The sequence below is a fragment of the Malaclemys terrapin genome, chromosome 9 (assembly GCF_027887155.1).
Source record: "Malaclemys terrapin pileata isolate rMalTer1 chromosome 9, rMalTer1.hap1, whole genome shotgun sequence".
Taxonomy (NCBI): Eukaryota; Metazoa; Chordata; order Testudines; family Emydidae; genus Malaclemys; species Malaclemys terrapin.
The window spans coordinates 83,661,949-83,681,139 of NC_071513.1; the positions used below are offsets into that span (position 1 = coordinate 83,661,949).

Consider the following 19,191-nt stretch of genomic DNA (forward strand, 5'->3'; position numbering starts at 1 on the left):
AGAGGGCCATGCTGAAATATCTTAAGATATCTATATATACATGTATAATTATCTAGGATTACATACATATTCACAGTGTCCCAAATACTGCAGGCCTATCTGTTAATGGCACTTTGCAAGAATATAAAATCAAAGGTGTAATCTAATTAAAACATTATTATTACTACACAGGGGTGAAAGTGACTCAGGACACTTACCGGTACGGAGGCGGCTCTGACCCTCGGAAGGGGCGGGGCCTCGGGCAGAAGGGGCGGGGTTAGGGGTCAGCACCCCCCCAGCCAGCCCTTCCAGGCCGCCTGGTCCGTGCCGCCCAGGGTTCCCGTGGCGATTTAAAGGGCCCAGGGCTCCGGATGCCGCTGTTGCGGTAGTGGCATCTGGAGCCCCGGGCTCTTTTAAATTGCTGGCCCCGGGCCAGCTGCTCCCTTTGCCCTCCCACTGCCCGTCGGCGGCCGAGGGGGGGCAAAAGGGGCAGGGACATTAAAGCGCTGCAGGGTCCTTTGCTGCGGCAGCGCTTTAATGTTGCTGCGCCCCCCCCCCCCCCCGTCGGCGGCCCAGCACTGCCGCGGCAAAGGACCATCCTTAAAGCGGTCCCTTAAAGGGTCCCTACCAGCAGGGCCACCGACGGGGGGGAGGGGGGGGAAGGGAAGCGCAAGCGGCAGTGCTTTGAGGATCCTTAAAGCCCTGCCACGGCTGCGCTTTAATGTTGCTGCCCCTTCCCCACCCCCCACCCCCGTCGGCGGTAAAGATGTACAACACGTTTCCATTCTGCACTTCCTGTCGATTTCTATGGCACTGAGTTAGTGAGCAAATCTGTAGCGCGTGTTAACGAGTCTCGCGTGTTAAATAGGTAGCACTGGGAGGCATGGTGCTACCACGCATTAAGCGGACTCGCGCTTAAACGGGTCTGTACTGTAATACCCCATCTTGTGCTTTATGTGTTAGGACATTAATCTATAAGCATTCAAGATTGCTTTCTTCTGAGTTATCAGTGACTGGGAAACAGGTAATGCCACTCCCTCTCTCCTTTTGCTCACTTGATCCTTCCTAAATAGACGATAACCATTTATTTTAACATTCCAATCATAGGCATCATCCTACCAGGTTTCAGTAATGCCAACTAAATCACATTTTCTGCTCATAACTGAGCAATCCCAGTTCATCTTGTTTGTAACCCAGGCTCCTAGCACTGGTGTATAGGCAATTCAAGAATCTCTTCTCTTCATGTCCTTTGGTTCCTTGATTAATTTGATTCTCAACTTCTCAATTTTATGCTGAGTGTTCATATCATTCTTCTTTTTCCCCTCCCTTTTTCTATTAGTTTAACGCCCTCCTGATTACTCTAGTCAGCCTGTCCCCATGGAGATTGGCTCCCCTTCTGCTGAGGTGGAGGCCATCCAAACTGTACAGCCCGCTCTCCCCACAGAAGGTGGACCAATGTTTCACTAAAATGAAATCCTTTGCTTTTTACCTCATAGGTGCCAACTCTGTGGGTGCTCCACGGGGAAAAATTTTCCACGGGGAAAAATTAGTCGGTGCTCTGCACCCACTGGCAGCCAACCTCCCCTCACCCTCCGCCCCACCTCCTCTTCCTCCGCTGAGCACGCCGTGTCCCTGCTCCTCCGCCTACCTCCCTGTGCTTCTCGGCCGCCGCCAAACAGCTGTTTGGTAGCATTAGCATGCTCTGGGAGGGATGGGGAGGAGCAGGAACATGGTGCGCTCAGAGGAGGAGGCGGGGAAAAGGGGGGCGCCGGGGCAGGGATTTGGGGAAGGAGTTGGAATAGGGGCAGAGAGGGGGCAGAGTTGGGGCAGGGACTTTGGGGAAAGGGTTGGAATGGGAGCAGAGGCGGGGCCTCATGGAAGGGGTGGAGTGGGGGCAGGGCCGGAGGCAGACGGGGGGAGGGGTTGAGAACCCACGGGAAAGAGGGGAAGCCAGCGCCTATGCTTTACCTAGCCATTTCCAGAATCTTCTGCCTTCTGTCTTCCTTTGCTCATGGGACAGGAAGCATCTCAAGAAAGAGCGCTTGAACGTTCTTCTTCAGCACACTTCTGAGTTCCCTGAAGTCATCTGTTATCTGTGAGATATCTTGCGAATCATCACCAATGGATCCTTGCCGGTTGACTTCAGAAGCCTGTTCTGTCTTAGAGTGATGACATGTGTCTTTGCTCTGGGAAGGCAGCACACTGTCCTGTTGTCCACCTGTCCCTTGAAGAATGTTCTTTTGATTCTTCTGAGTATTGAATCTCCAACACAGATCATCTGTCTCTCTTGGATGATGAGAGAACTCTTTGAGGGCAAGCTTGATTTATTTACAGTTGAGCCAAGCTGCCATTCACATATTTGTCCCTTGCATCTCTACATTTCCTTGGACCTACTGGATCTTGAGAGGTATCTTTCATAGTTTCTATGTTGAGGATCTGGTATTGCTTTGAAACTTCTAGCTATGTGGAATTCTTCCTGCTTCTCTTCTCTCTAGTGGCCACAGCCTGCCTGTCCTCATCCTCTCCAGCTGTGTAGAATGCCACCGTGACCTCTTGTATCTGGTGGTTATGAACTGTCAGGCCTCCTCCCTCTCCAATTCCTTGGCAGCCAGCCCCATTATTCCTGGGATACTGGTGTTTCCTGAACCTGGCTTTCTAGGAACTCCTCAGCTTCTCTGATTCTCGGTAGCATCTCCACTTGCCCCTCCAATGCAAGAATCTTTTCCTCCAGTAGAGCCACCAATTTGCACTTAGTGCACAGGAAATCCCTTCTGACATTAGTTAGGAAAGAGAACATGATACAACCATTGCAAATCACCACCAGTGTCTACTGCTGGGCATCTTGATATCATGTGTAGTGCTGAACATGGAAGGAAAATCACTCACACTCCCTTTCTGAGCTCCCTCTGAAACTCTCCTGTTGGCTGCCTCTTGTTTGTGGCTCTCAAGTTTGCCTAGCAAGTGACTTTTTAAACCAAGTCTTGCCTGCTTTGCTCTACTCAACTCTGTCCCCTCGCAACTGAGAGGCTTCAAATAGCCTCACAGGTCCAAGGGTTAGAGCCTCACAGGCTTTAGCAAGGCACTAATCGAAGTTCCCAAGGTTAGAGCCTTGTGGCCTTTAGCAGGGTACTGTGCTTACTCAGGGGCCCACGGCTCAGCTACTCAGCCCATACACAGAGAACAAACAATCAACAACTAACCCACAGAGGGATCAAACGCATCCCTCATTAAGTCCCGCTACCTCCAAGCACAGAACCTGCAGCGACTCCCTCCTGTCAGCTGCCTCTCAAATTTGACGAGCAGTTCTCTGATCTGTGACTGTTTAAATTAATCTGCTTTGAGGTTTTGGGAATAAAATAAAACAGAGAGGCAAGTTCCACACAAAAAGAAACGCCACCATTTTATTTGTATGACTGCTCCTAATAGCCAGGTATCACTTACTGACTTTCAAGAGCTGTATTGACAAATACAAATATTTTTAAGTGAGCTATTTTCAATGTGCACCTCTGCTTATATAAGATGCACCAAATCTCACAGAAACTAGATAGCTTTTGCCTCAGATTACATGGCTATATCTTTTATTTATATACGTTTTAATAAACTGCATTTGTTTGTGCTAACCACCTGGATTCTAAGAAGCAACTTCACACTTTTGTGAGTGCAGGGCTGCAGCTTAGAGCAGGAAAAGCAAAGCTGATTTTACTCATGCCTGAAATAGTGCGTGTTAGGAATGAGGCAAATGCCATAAATCAAAATGAGAGACTTGAAACAGTTTTGACACTAATCAATAGTTTAGGACTATGGAGGCAGACTATTATTGATCCAAGAAAGAGATGGCTGGATGCTCGTCAAAGAGCCCCGAGGACTTTCTCCTCACTAAGCATTTCTTCCCAGGAATTATCTAACAGTTCATGACAGGCACTGGTGGAAAAATCATTTTCTTAATACAAACAATGTAGAAAATAAAATAAAATAACACTTCATGAAATGAGATACATGGAAATGAAATAAATTAAAGAACATTAAAAAGCAAACAAGTGAGAAGGGGACAGAAATCTGCCATTTAATTAGTAAAACATGATGTGGTAGCAGATTAACACATTAATTGATTATGGTCGAGGCTGGTTGTTTGTCATGGGAAAAGTCATGGCTTTGTCCTGGCAAAAGCTATATAATTTTAGTTAATAACAAATGGTTTAGTCCCTAATCCTTCAATTGATGGCACACAGGTGAACTGCCACCACGCCCCAGATCCCCATTAACTTCAGTGGGATCTTTCTTCCTAGCATATGCCCAGCGTGCCTCAGGTGGCACGTGACCGGGATTCATCACTGAATTTGGTCCACTGGTTGGATCATTAGCTTTTCCAGCCCGAGCCAGGTACTGGCTGGGAGCACACTATGAATCCAGATCCATACCCCCCAGTGGTGTCCTTACTGGACACATCTGTGCTCCTGCATGCTATAAGTTGCAGGATCATTGATATTTCATGAAAATGTGTTAAGTGGCTATTAACAATTCAAAAGCAGAAATAGGGCCTCATCCAAAACCTATTGAAGTCAATGGGAGTCTTTCCTTTGGTTTCAGAGTGGACTTTGGGTTGTGTCTAAAGTTAGCACAAACAAACAACACCCCCCCCCCCCAAAAAAAAAGTTGGAATCAGGCCCATTAGTACAGCTAGGAAAAACAGGAAGAAGAGGGTTCATATTGTGAGTAATACTTTGGACATGGCAGTGTAACATGGTTCCAGTTCCTGGGGCCTGCTTGCTGCCCCCAATAAGGCTCAGAGAGGCTTCAGGGTTGTCTTTATTTATATAAGGTTCTCCCACCATCAGTGTCTGTCTATATACAAGTCTTGCAGGATTAGTCACCTCCTTTACAGGCAGAAGCAGCCTTCAGCTAGGAAGCCTTGAGTTCACTGACTATCTAACCCTCACCTTCTGCCTCCTTCCCAGCCTTTATAGCTCTTTTGTCAGGCCAGCAGGTGTTACCAATCATCAGGCCTTTTCCATCAGCCCCAATCTGTTTCCTCTGATTGGAGGTGACTGGGCAGGGGCTAATTAGGTGCTTTTGCACCAGCACCCTGCTACGGGGGGAAACAACCAAGGGCTGAAAACTGGTAGCCTGTTCTCCAACCCAGATGTTTGATTATGTGCCATAGTGTTAATGGTTTGCTGAAGTTCAGCTACTTACAAGGCTGCAAGATTACAAACAACAGATCTCCCAGACTCTCCTTCAAAATTAAATATAAGACAAGAGCTGTTCAACCTTGAAATGTCCTGGAGGACAAATTACATTTCTTTCAGTAGTTGAGTCTTGATTTAAACCTTCCCCCCACAAAATCAACATGAGTTAGATTTTTCAATAGAAGGAAACAGTTAAAATTGGTAGAGCAGGAGCTACGTGTGCTTGGAAAAGTATGAAAGTGGGTGATCACATGGATTGTGACATTTAGATTTATTTTTTGTCTTTGAAAACAAAAATTGAATCACATGTTTTAATAAGATTTAAGATCCTGGTGGGACATATTTTTTTTATAAACAAGCAGCTTTCACGGAATCTGTGCAGCTGCATATGCATTTCCGTTGCACCTGACTGGATGTTGTAATAAAGGTCTGGAATATCACTGTATCTGGGGTCATAAGTTTACTTTTAGCTTTCTCCTGCTGTTCCCTTTTCTTCTCCCCTCCCTCAACCCCAAGTGAATGCTGCTGAAACTTCATGTTAGGACAAAGTATTATTTCTGTGTTTAGGGCATAGAGAAAAAACAGAATTGCATTGAACTATTGCTTATACTATAGAAATATTATTTTGCTAAGGTATCTGTGCCTTGTATTTTCTGCAAATGTAAGAGAATACCTTGTTATATTTCTGTCAAAATACCCTTGCTGTAACAATGCAATCAACTGGTACACTGTTCTACTAAGAAAAGAAACAAACCTTGATTGGTAAGTTTATTTTTATTTGAAAGCTTTCTAGCTATATATAGTAGTTTGAAAAGACTATATAGATATAGGAATGTTTAGTAAATAGAAAAACTATGGAGGAGGAACATCAGGAAAATATTAAAAGTGCTGTGAAACCCAGACTCCTAGAATGCAATCCTGTCTCCATTGAAGTAAATGGCAAAACTCCTATTGACTTCAGTGTAGCAAGGATTTCACATCAATGTGACTACTCCACACCCTCTCAGAGCCTTTCAACTGAAATCTGAATCAGGATCTAGATCTTAAATAGTTCCTGTCTTTATAGAGTCAAGCCAAAATCCCCAATCCAGCATCCTTGAATTGTACAAAGACACATGGAACCCACTATGAAATACTTGAGGTCATGTCTTTTTATTTGGGGCCCAGTCCTGCAAGATGCCAAACAACCTTAACTCCCATGGGATTCAATGATAGTTTAGGATGTTCGGAACCTTGCAGGACTGGGCTTTTGAATGGAATGTCCCAAAATTCAGGCCTTCTGGATTTTTTTCTTTTCCTATATATCTAATAACTTCTGTAGGCCTTCAATGGAATCCATCCAGCTTCTTCCTCAACCTTCCTGTTAAGAATCTATACAGTGTAAATGCGGGAAATTAATCTCATAGCCAATTGCACAGTCGCATCATACTGGAAAGGAACTGAACAGCCAGATATCTGCACTTGACTAACATAATTTTGAATGATAACAGTAACATTTTTTTCTGATTTTCCTCCTGATTCTATTGCTGGATCTGACCTTCATTTATTAAAATATTTGTATTGTGTATTGAAAGTCAACTATATAAAACTTTTCAATAGTTTGCAAAACATTAGGAAAAACATTGTTCTTCTGCTGTGGTTTGCTCTCCTAGCAAAGTTAAGGGGAAGGTTGAGTCCATGATGCTAGTGCTGACTTCTTAAGCAGTTCCAGTTTCCATGCTTAATGCATCATTATGGGTCTAATTACATGAAAAAAATACTGGACTTTAAAAAATTGATACTTTCTCTGTTTCACTTAATTGGATTGTAGCTTCTCTTGAGTTTGGAAATAAGAGCTGATTATGAAGTCAGCAGCTGGTTGAGTCTTAAGCAATTTCATAGGCATTGCTGAAGAAACCACAATGGAAGTACAAGAATTAACTTCTCAATTTCTCCCCCACCCCCATCCTTGAATTATATGGTTTTAACAGTGATAGTCTCCTGAATGTTGGGAGCTAGAGATTAATGACTTTCATCATCTGAAAGCTGGGGTTGCAGGCTTTCAGATAGTGGACAGCACTGATTCCAGGCTGTGCAAATCAGGTTAGAATTGAAGAAGAGGATGTGGAGGGGAAAGGCAAGATTGTAATCAGAATGATTTTATTTAAGGCCCAGTATCCCATGAATCAGTAGGGTTAAATCTGAATGCTATATCCTTGGAAAGTTGTGATTTCTGACCCTGGTGTTTCAAGATAGTGGAAATTAAAATGGCCTCTGAAGTCTGGAGATCTGGGTTCTATTACCTTTGTGCCACTGACTGGCATGTGACCTTAGGCAAGTTAATTTGCCTCTCTGTGCCTTCATTTGCCCAGATGTAAAATAGAGATAAAGATGCTTATCCTTCTTGAAAAAGCACTTTGAGATAGATGGTTGCAAAGCACTGTAAGTGCTAAGTATTATTATTATTTTGCTACCCCTCAGACAAGCAGTGCAATTCTGGCACTAATCCAAGATTTAACATAAAATATTGGAGCAAGCCATGGACTTTGGACCTGTGTAATTCATTAATCCACCACTGAGTGGTTTTGGAGATGTTGCTGAGGTTCTTTAGGAGATTGCCAAGATCCAGTGGGTTGGTTAGGGGCCTATATTGGGAAACAGGGGAAAGAATGTAGTTTGGCATTAGGGAGTAGTAACAACATATACTGTATGCAACAAACTAACTTTTTAAATATGTTAGTAGTATTTCTCCTCCTCTTTGAATCCATCTTGGAAAATTTCAGTGTTCTTTTCACTTTTGATTTGGTTTAGCAAGGGCATTGCACTTTCAGTGTCCCAGAAGATGCACGCCTTTGTCACATATTTGATCCTTAGTTGGCAGCATAAGGTAAAGAAGCTTATGAATGAGAAGCAGCTCCCGCAGTTTTGTTTGTATGCTTGGGACTACATCTGTGAAGATGAGAATTTTATGATTCTCTTATTATAATTTCTTTTGTTTGTGATCCAGGGAAAAAAAGACCTTCGTTTGCCCATTAAATCCACAGTGTAGATAATTGCTCTGCCAGGCTGTGTGCTAGTAACAGATTTTCCCTGCCTGTATTTGGGAATGTGCTATGCATAGTCTATGCATAAAGGGTCCATTTTTGAATACCATCCCCCTCCTCTGGAGATTTAGTAGCCATGATTTGAAGAATGGAGTCTTCCTGTTTAGCCGTCTTTGCTATTCACAAGGTCCTCAAATTATTAATCCTGACTTGGTTTTTTTAAGTGTTTCAATTTTGCATGAGCTCTGGATTTGGTTTTCCTGTCAAATTTTGCACAGCTGCAGTCAAGACCTCTGTTCGCAACGTCAGGTGCAGTCTTTAGGATAGTAGTGCCAACTAACATCATGCTCAGGCATTCGCTCATTGCTGAGCTAGAGGAAATCACATACCCGATTTGTTTTTATAGAAGGTATCCCCTTTCTGTGAAGGTGTAGCAAGGCAAATATAGATGAGTGGTGCAGAATATAAAACTTGTGCAGGAAGAACATTTCATGCTATAACAATATCTTGACAGCTTGCTTAAAAAACTGTGCTCATGTGAAGCATAGACAGTGGGAGAGAAATTGTGACAAGTATATACGGTATGGAAAAATGCCCTCTGTTCCAACTTCTGAATAATCAACACTTTTGCAACCTGGGTGTTCCTTGGAGAGTCCCCAATCCAAGCTTTGACCACATATGTCATTACTTACGTCCCAGCCCTAGGAGGTTTGGCTGCAGGCCAAAACCCTGTGCGATTTTGAGGGTTTTTTTTAGTGTCCTTATTTAGCAAGTTTATTTTTCTATTTATTTCCTTGAAGGACAATTACCGTACACATCCTTGAGTCATGCACATTCTGATGGAGTTGTGAAAGGGTTGTTACAAACTGCAGTATTTCCTTCCCCCGCCCTGGCCCTCGAAAGAACTCATGTACGGCAGGTTATTGGGCTACACCTTAGAATCAATGGGTGAAATTCTGTGGTCTGGGTGAAATTCTGTGGCCTGTCTTATCTAGATCAAAATCTAGATTGTGAAATAGATTCATAGATACTAAAGCCAGAAGAAACCATCATTCTAAAGGTTTCAGAGTAGCAGCCGTGTTAGTCTGTATCCGCAAAAAGAACAGGAGTACTTGTGGCACCTTAGAGACTAACAGATTTATTAGAGCATAAGCTTTCGTGGACGAAAGCTTATGCTCTAATAAATCTGTTAGTCTCTAAGGTGCCACAAGTACTCCTGTTCATCATTCTAAAAATCATAATACTTCATTTTTTTGTCACTGAATTTAGCAGTTAAGGAGTAACTTTTCCACTTAAGGTATAGATGCAGTAACAATAGAAATTACATGTAGAATGGTGCAGAAAATGTCACTCACCAATTTTTTTCTGTATCAAAACAGCTCAAATCCTCTCGTCTATCTTCTTCATGGAGTTATTTTATCATTTTCACTTATGGTCATTAAATGCTTCTGCCAGTAATAAAACAAACAAACTTTTTAAACAAACTTGGGCTTAGTCAGAATCTTAATTTTGGGTTATGTATTTAGACTGTAAGGTCCCTAGAGCAGCACCCTTTATTTTAAAACACTTTCAGTAAGGCACCAGTCACATGTTTCGACATAGTATAAGTAGTAATAATGAGCAATGCACTGGGAAAACTTTGGACATCTGGATGTTTGTGGACAATATCCACAAGTACACAAAGTCGTAAGTTTGCTGAAAAGAGTCTGTTGTGTTTAGTCTTAGTATCATTTTTTTTTATATACATGGTATTTACAGCACTGGAAGCATATAAAACAGTTTTTGGCTTTGCTTGTGGGACAGACTGGTCAGTAAAACAACAGTAGAACAGTGCTAGAAGAACTAAACATCATGGCACCACAAATGTAACAAGGTGTAAGGTCACAGGACCCTGCACCAAACTGCAGTTGTGGCTGCTGATGCATCATCCAGTCAGACTGGATGCTATTACTATAGCTGCAGCTCAGAAGCAGAAATGAGGCAAGGAGAGTTAGGGGCAAGACCAGAAGGGTCCTGCAAGGATAATTCCTAGAAACAGACAGGTTCAGGAGACAACTCATGCTTAGCTGTATGTTTTATTTTGCTGTTATTTAAGGCAAACCCTAGGAAGTAGTTAAGTTTGGGACAGATCCAGCGTATGTGTACTGTGTTGGGAGTACCAGCTGCTTACAGTCTAATGTGCAGAAGCGTTCTCAAAGGGTCATCTCATTATCAAGTGGTTTTAGTATTCCATTGTAGATTTCACAAAACCTAATGAGTGACATCCACTTCATCTGCATACAGCTTGAACAACAAGGAGTCCGGTGGCACCATAAAAACTAACAGATTTATTTGGGCATAAGCTTTCGTGGGTAAAAAACCATTTCTTCAGATGCATGGTTTTTTACCACGAAAGCTTATGCCCAAATAAATCTGTTAGTCTTTAAGATGCCACTGGACTCCTTGTTGTTTTTGTGGATACAGACTAACACGGCTACCCCTGATACAGCTTGAGTTACTCACATCCAACTGGATAGCACTATACCTACTATTTGATTGGCGCTCTCAGAGATGGGTTTATCCCAAAGACAGGACAGATGGCTACACAAGACAGAAAAATGCTCAGTGGTTATTTAGGATGTGAGGAACTCTGAGCTGGAAGAAGCTCTGATTTTTCACAATTTCCCAAGAAAAGCAAATTCTCTAGAGCTTGCAATGAGGGGTGAAGGGGGGGGGGCAAGAAAGGATGTTCTTATTTGGTATCATTCTCAAAACTAGGATGTTCATCAGCTTCCTTTCCTTGAGTTCACCCTTCTTTCACTAGGATGTGAACCCTAAATGATACTTGGGGTTCAAATATCAAACCCTAAGTATAATCAAATGGGTTTGAAATCCACAGCATCATAAGCATCAAATATACTACCAAACAGGGTGGCTGGAAAAGGAAAGAAACAGAAAATTAAATTCCAGAATCCATTTATAAATCCCTCATACTTCTCTGCTTACTAGTGAGTATGCCTGGCATCCTCTGTTAGGTTATACATATCTGAAATAAAAATGTAATGACACTTAATTTTATTCCTGCCTTTTATTTCAATGGTAATTTCAAGCCTTCAAATGTCTTGAGGTTGTTGACCTCATTCAGGGCCGGCTCTAACTTTTTTGCTGCCCCAGGCAAAAAAGAAGAGTCCCCCCCCACGAGCACTGCGCCGCTGGACCCCCACCCGCGAGCGCCGCGCAGCCGAACCCCCCCCCAGTTCCGCCCGATGCCCCCGCCCCCCTCCGAGCACTGCGCCGCCTGAAGCCCCCGCCCCCCCAGCGCTGCGCCAAGCCCCCGCCCCCCCGAGCGCTGCGGAAACAAACAAAAAAAAAACCCTCCAGTGCTGCCCCAATAAATAAATAAATTAAATAAAAACCTGAGCACCGCCCCGCCACAAGGTGCCGCCCCAAGCACGTGCTTGGTCGGCTGGTGTCTGGAGCCGGCCCTGACCTCATTGTTGTTACATCACCTGCCCAATACAAAAATGTTTCCATGGCAAAATTTTGCACTGAGAGGTCATCTTCTCTCTTTCACTTCCTGTTAACAAAGGACTTGATACTGCAATAACTGCTATATGCAAGAAAAATAACCACATAACATACCACACCATGTACCAGACCAGGGCCGGCTCCAGGTTTTCTGACACCCTAAGCAGGAAAAAAAAAAAAAAAAAGGCACCGGTCCACTCTTCGGCGCTAGTCGGCGGTGGGTCCTTCACTCCCTCTCTTCCTCTTCAGCAGCACTTTGGCGGCAGCTCAAAGAGGAGGAGAGGGACTGAGGGACCCGCCGCCGAATTCCTGCCAAAGACCCGGACGTGCCGCCCCTTTGTATTGGCTACCCCAAGCACCTGCTTCCTTAGCTGGTGCCTGGAGCCGGCCCTGTACCAGACAAATCATTGCAGGCCTGCTTTCATTCCAGTGGAACATCAACACTGAAAGAACACTGCCACGTTCTGCTGCAGCGAAGTCTGTATTTGCAATAGCGAAGGTCATTTTATACATTTTAAATATAGCTGCTAGCAGATAAATGGAGTAGAGCTGTTATTTATTTCATTTCTTCAAAAATAGATGCAGAAATGCATCTTGACATCACTGCTTTCTAGACACTTTAGCCATCATCAGAGCCTGCCAGATCCCAAGCCTGCTTCCCCACTGCCTTGCCCCTCGTGCGTTTATTTACACCTGTGCAACATGGGTTTGAAATGCCACTGCTCTGACTTGGTAGCATTTTACAGATACACTGCACTTACTTTGCCCAGGTGTAAATGACTAGAGAAGCTGAAAGGCTGCTCACGGGCCACACTGGCACGTGTACGTTGCAGAGAGGAAGGTTCACAAGTTCAACGTTTAACTTTAATCTTTGTTTCCCTGATCTGATTTGTATTTTAAATTTGTTTCACCCTTAACATGACTGTTGGAGAACCCACAGGTGTAACTGTAAGGAGTTTGCAGGGGACAACAAAGCCTTGTCTCAATTTCTTTAGCTTACTGTGACAGGGCAAGGCCAGATGGCTATAGAAAAGTAATGGGAGATAGATATATTAGCCCCAGGTTAAACAAATCCCTGGTACCAGGATAAGTAAATGGCAGCTGCTCCAGGTCAATTAAGACACCTGGGGCCAATTAAGATCTTTCCAGAAGGCAGTGGAGATTGCTAGGTTGATTGGGACACCTGAAGCCAATCAGGGGCTGGTTGAAACTAGTTAAAAAGCCTCCCAGTTAGTCAGGTGGGTGCATATGTCAGGAGCTATAAGAAGTTGTGCTGTTGGAGAGGCTGAGCTGTATACACCATACTAGGTACAAGGAAGGAGGCCCCGAGGTAAGGGTGAAGTGGAGCTTGAGGAAGTGGGGGCTGATGTGGGGAAGTAGCCCAGGGAATTGTACATGTCCTGTTCCTTAAAGGTCAGCTACCATAGCTGATACTATTAGGGTCCCTGGGCTGGAGCCTGGAGTAGAGGGCAGGCCTGGGCTTCCTACACCCCCCCCCCCGATTAATCACTGAGGGTACATCTACACTACAGCGGGGAGTCGATTTAAGATACGCAAATTCAGCTACGTGAATAGCGTAGCTGAATTCGACGTATTGCAGCCGACTTACCCCGTTGTGAGGACGGCGGCAAAATCGACTTCTGCCGCTTTTTGTCGGCGGCGCTTACTACCACCTCTGTTGGTGGAGTTAGAGCGCCGATTCGGGGATCGATTGTCGCGTCCCAATGGGACGCGATAAATCGATCCCCGAGAGGTCGATTTCTACCCGCCGATTCAGGCGGGTAGCATAGACCAGACCTAAGACGGGGAGACAACAGAGACTGTGCAAGGGAGGATAGCGTCTCCTTACCTCCCTCGCTGGCTTATGATGAAAATGGCTCAGTAGACACTGACCCTTGTCTCTAGAAAGAGAGAAGGGACACAGTGAGCCTCTGAGCTAGTGAAATCCATCAAGAAACGCAGGACCCACGGAGACAAGGACAGAGCTTTGTCACCTTAAATAAACCCTATTCCACCTCTTACTTGGTACAAGCCAACTCCCACTGAAGTCTCCGGAAGTTTTTCTGGAGTTCAGTAAGAGTGGGATTGGGCATTGTGTGTTTTTGAATATATTTTCCCTTAGTGAAAAATATATGGGTCTATGTGTAGTGGCATGCTACAATGTTTTGATCCATATGTATTTTGCAGTAGTTGTTTTATACAGTCATGAACACGAGGGACTCTCCAAGACACAAACAGAAGGGCTCAGAAACAGCCAATGCATACCCTTACACAAAACCAACACTTCTTGGAAGGAACTACTTTGTGTTCCAGAGACTTAGTTTTAATGAAAAACAGCAACTCTCTCTTGCTGTTATGTTTGTGAAGAAAGTATCAAAAATGTAAACCAAGTGTAGCCAAAGCAGAGATGAATCTGCAGAGAGCCTGGGACAAGAATTCTGAGAGGTGTGAAATGTCCCATTCATCTCAGTTATGACCATTTAAATGTAAACATTAACTATTTAATTTCTCATGTAAGAAAGGAAAGGGAGGGTCACAGATCTGCACATTTTACTGAGAGTAATATCTTATTTTGGCGCCCCAAGTGGGTGATGTTTGGGAGCTGCCACCACTTAGGGCTTGTCTGCATGAGGAAGCGTTACCAGTATATTATTAATAGCCCTCATCTACACTTAAAATTTATATCAACCTAACTGAGCACAGTAGTTAAGCTGACCTAACCCCTGGTGCAAAGGCTGTTAGGTTGATGGATTACCACCTACATCAGCAGAAAAACCCCTTCCGTCAATGTAGGAAGCATCTCCACTACAGCGGCCGTGCTACAGCTGTAGCACCCAGAGGCTGCACATGTCTTTAGTTTTACTGACACAGTTACAGGATGCTTATTCCAATATAAGGAATAAATAAGATAATAGGACATAAGGTAAACCAAAAAAGGGTACTCTTATACCAAACTAAGGCCTAGTCTAGACTATGATTTTAGGTCAAATTTAGCAGCGTTACCTCAATTTAACCCGAGAGCCGTCCACACGACGAAGCCCTTTTTTCTGACTTAAAGGGCTCTTAAAATTGATTTCTTTACTCCACCTCCGACGAGGGGATTAGCTCTGAAATCGGCCTTGTAGGGTCGAATTTGGGGTAGTGTGGACGCAATTCAACGGTATTGGCCTCTGGGAGCTATCCCTCAGTGCACCATTGTGACGTCTCTGGACAGTGCTCTCAACTCAGATGCACTGGCCAGGTAGACAGGAAAAGGCCCACTAACTTTTTAATTTCATTTCCTGTTTGGCCAGCGTTGCGAGCTGATCAGCACAGATGACCATGCAGAGCTCATCAGCAGAGGTGACCATGAAGTCCCAGAATCACAAAAGAGCTCCAGCATGGACCGAACGGGAGGTACAGTATCTGATTGCTGTATGGGGAAATGAATCCGTGCTAGCTGAACTCCGTTCCAGTAAACGAAATGCCATAAAGCTCTCCTGGATGTACTTCCAAAGCCTTTGCAAAAGGTTTCTGGGGAGGGCAGCCTTATTCCGTCCTCCATGGTAGGTCACTTTACCACGCCAGGCCAGTAGCACGTAGTCTGAAATCATTGCATAACACAGTGTATGGTCCCGATGTTTGCTGGCATTCAAACATTCGTTCCTTATCTCTCTGTGTTATCCTCGGGAGAGTGATATCATTCATGGTCATGTGGTTGAAATAGGGTGATTTTTATTAAGGGGGCATTCAGAGGTGCCCATTCCTGCTGGGCTGTTTGCCTGTGGCTGAACAGAAATGTTCCCTGCTGTTAGCCACGCGGTGGGGGGAGGGGTGAAGCAATCATCCCAGAGAATTGTGTGTGTGTGTGTGGGGGGGGGGGGGTTAGTTGGGTTTGTGCTGCATGCTAACCTGCAAACTGCAGCTCCTCCTTTTAAATTGCTAACGCATTTTAAATGGCCAACCCAACGGCCGCTTGGTATGGGAAATAAGGGCGCTGCTGTTTAAAACCATTCCCACATGTTATGAAGGTTAAAGAAGCCAAAAGACTGTGGCTTACCATGGCTGCCGGCAAGCCGAATTCTGTTGCCCGGCCCAGCATGAGTGATCTCTCACACCAAACCGGCAGGCCCTCCCTCAATAAGAGGCAAAATGCGACCTTGTAACGAAAGCACATGTGCTATGTAATGTTAACAGCAAAGTTTACTGTGAAAGAGTGTACCATTGTTCTATAAAATGTCTTTTTAACTACCACTCTCCCTTTTTTTTTTTTTTTTCCCTCCCCTCCACCAGCTGCATATGTTTCTCCTTCCCAGAGGCTAGCGAAGATTAGAAGGCAAAAAAAAACCCGCACGCGGGATGAAATGTTCTCTGAGCTCATGCTGTCCTCCCACACTGACAGAGCACAGCAGAATGCATGGAGGCAGACAATGTCGGAGTGCAGGAAAGCACAATATGAACGCAAGGAGAGTGCTGGGCTGAAGAGAGTAAGTGGCAGGCTGAAGATGATCGGTGGCATCAGCTTGTTGACAGAAGGCAGGAGTCAATGCTCAGACTGCTGGAGGTTCAAACTCAGATGCTCCAGCGTATGGTTGAGCTGCAGGAAAGGCAGCAGGAGCACAGACCGCTGCTACAGCTCCTGTGTAACCAACAGCCCTCCTCCCCAAGTTCCATAGCCTCCTCACCCAGATGCCCAAGAACGCAGTGGGGGGGCCTCCCAGCACCCAGCAACTCCACCCCAGAGGATTGCCCAAGCAACAGAAGGCTGGTATTCAATAAGTTTTAAAGTGCAGAGTGGCCTTGTCCTTCCCTCCTCCCCTACCCCACCTGGTGCTTCCCTCCTCCCCAACCCCTCCCGGGCTACCTTGACAGTTATCCCCCTATTTGTGTGATGAATGAATAAAGAATGCATGAATGTGAAGCAACAATGACTTTATTGCCTCTGTAAGTGGTGATCGAAGGGGGGGAGGGAAGGATGGCTAGCTTACAGGGAAGTAGAGTGAACCAAGGGCAGGGGGAGGGTTTCATCAAGGAGAAACAAACAGAACTTTCACACCGTAGCCTGGCCAGTCAAGAAACTGGTTTTCAAAGCTTCTCTGATGCGCACCGCACACTCCTGTACTCTTCTAAGCGCCCTGGTGTCTGGCTGCGCGTAGTCAGCAGCCAGGCGATTTGCCTCAACCTCCCACCCTGTCATAAACATCTCCCCTTTACTCTCACAGATATTGTGAAGTGCACAGCAAGCAGTAATAACAATGGGAATATTGGTTTTGCTGAGGTCTATCCCACTCAGTAAACTGTCAGTGCGCTTTCAAGTGTCCAAATGCACATTCTACCACCATTCTGCACTTGCTCAGCCTATAGTTGAACAGCTCCTGACTACTGTCCAGGCTGCCTGTGTATGGCTTCATGAGTCATGCTATTAAGGGGTAGGCTGGGTCCCCAAGGATAACTATAGGCATTTCAGCATCCCCAATGGTTATTTTCTGGTCTGGGAAGAAAGTCCCTTCCTCCAGTTTTTGAAACAGACCAGAGTTCCTGAAGATGTGAGCGTCATCTACCTTTCCCAGCCATCCCACGTTGATGTTGGTGAAACATCCCTTGTGATCCACCAGGGCTTGCAGCACCATTGAAAAGTACCTCTTCTTTCGGTTTATGTACTCGCTGGCTTGGTGCTCCGATGTCAAGATAGGGATATGGGTTCCGTCTATTGCCCCACCACAGCTGGGGAATCGCATTGCAGCAAAGCCATCCACTGTGACCTGCACATTTCCCAGAGTCACTACCCTTGATATCAGCAGCTCTTTGATTGCGTTGGCTACTTGGATCACAGCAGTCCCCACAGTAGATTTACCCACTCCGAATTGATGCCCAACTGACTGGTAGCTGTCTGCCGTTGCAAGTTTCCACAGGGCTGTCACCACTCGCTTCTCAACTGTGAGGGCTGCTCTCATCTTGGTATTCTGGCGCTTCAGGGCAGGGGAAAGCAAGTCACAAAGTTCCATGAAAGTGCCCTTATGCGTGCAAAAGTTTTGCAGCCACTGGGAATCATCCCAGACCTGTAACACTATATGGTCCCACCAGTCTGTGCTTGTTTCCCGGGCCCAGAATCGGCATTCCACGGCATGAACGTGCCCCATTAACACCATGATGTGCACATTGCCGGGGCCCATACTTTGTGAGAAGTCCACGTCTATATCCTCATCACTCTCGTCACTGCGCTGCTGTCGCCTCCTTGCCTAGTTTCACTTTTGCAGGTTCTGGTTCTGCATATCCTGCTGGATAATGCACGTGGTGTTTACAGTACTCATAATTGTGGCGGTGATCTGAGCGGGCTCCATGATCCCAGTGCTATGGCGTCTGTGCTGAAAAAAGGGGCGAAACGATTGTCTGCTGCTCCTCTGATGGAGGGAGGGGTGACTGACAACGTGGCTTACAGGGAATTAAAATCAACAAAGGGGGTGGCTTTGCATCAAGAACAAACACAAACAACTGTCACACAGAATGGCCCCCTCAAGGATTGAACTCAAAACCCTGGGTTTAGCAGGCCGTTGATTTCACGGAGGGAAGGGGGAGCAAATGCATACAAAACAAATTGGGTCTCTTTCTTGTTTTGATTCATGCCATCTATCTTTTACATCTTAGGCTGGCAGCAGATGGTGCAGTATGACTGCTAGCCATCCTCATCTCCTGGATGCTCGGCAGAAGGTGGGAATGACTTGTCTTGAGTCACTCCCATGTCTGCCCAGGTGCCTCTGACCGACCTCACCAGGGTCCGCTAAAAGAGCACCCAGGAGTACGACGACGATGGCTACCAGTCGTAATGCACTGTCTGCTGCCAAAAGGCAATGAGCTGCTGCTGTGTAGCAATGCAGTCCCACATCTGCCAGCACGCAGGAGACATATGGTGACAGTGAGATGAGCGGGCTCCATGCTTGCCATGGTATGGCGTTTGCACACGTAACCCAGGAAAAAAGGTGCGAAACGATTGTCTGCCGTTGCTTTGATGGAGGGAGGGAGGAAGGGGGGGGGCCTGACGACATGTACCCAGAACACCCGCGACACTGTTTTTGCCCCATCAGGCATTGGGATCTCAACCCAGAATTCCAATGGGCGTTGGAGACTGCGGGAACTGTGGGATAGCTACCCACAGTGCAATGCTCCGGAAGTCGACGCTAGCCTCGGTACTGTGGACGCAGTCCGCCAACTTAATGCACTTAGAGCATTTTGTGTGGGGACACACACAATCAACTGTATAAAACCAACTTCTATAAATTAGACCTAATTTCATAGTGTAGACATACCCTACGAGAGTCCACATGAGGAGTTAGACTGGTATAACTATGTCAGTTTAAATTTGCACCTTAGCTTTACTGGCATAACTTGCGTCTGCAACCAAGTCCTTGCTATTTTTTCCTCAGTTAAGAAGCTAAATCCAAGAAGTGTAGCAGAGGCCACCGGTGTAGGGTAACCAGATGTCCCAATATTTAACCCTTTGTCCTGCGTCCCAATCAATC

The 19,191-nt window shown here is 45.4% G+C and overlaps 1 protein-coding gene across 2 annotated transcripts in view; it reads left to right on the forward strand.

Moving 5' to 3' along the window:
• The window catches only part of LOC128843494 (uncharacterized), a 33,148-nt gene extending 16,560 nt beyond the window's left edge, over window positions 1–16,588 (forward strand). For both annotated transcript variants that reach the window (XM_054040364.1, XM_054040365.1), the window contains 2 exons: window positions 14,989–15,091; window positions 15,968–16,588. In XM_054040364.1, the coding sequence (XP_053896339.1) occupies window positions 14,989–15,091; window positions 15,968–16,350 (486 nt within the window). In that variant the 3' untranslated portion in view covers window positions 16,351–16,588. The remainder of the gene's footprint in view (window positions 1–14,988; window positions 15,092–15,967) is intronic.
• The last annotated feature ends 2,603 nt before the right edge of the window (window positions 16,589–19,191 follow it).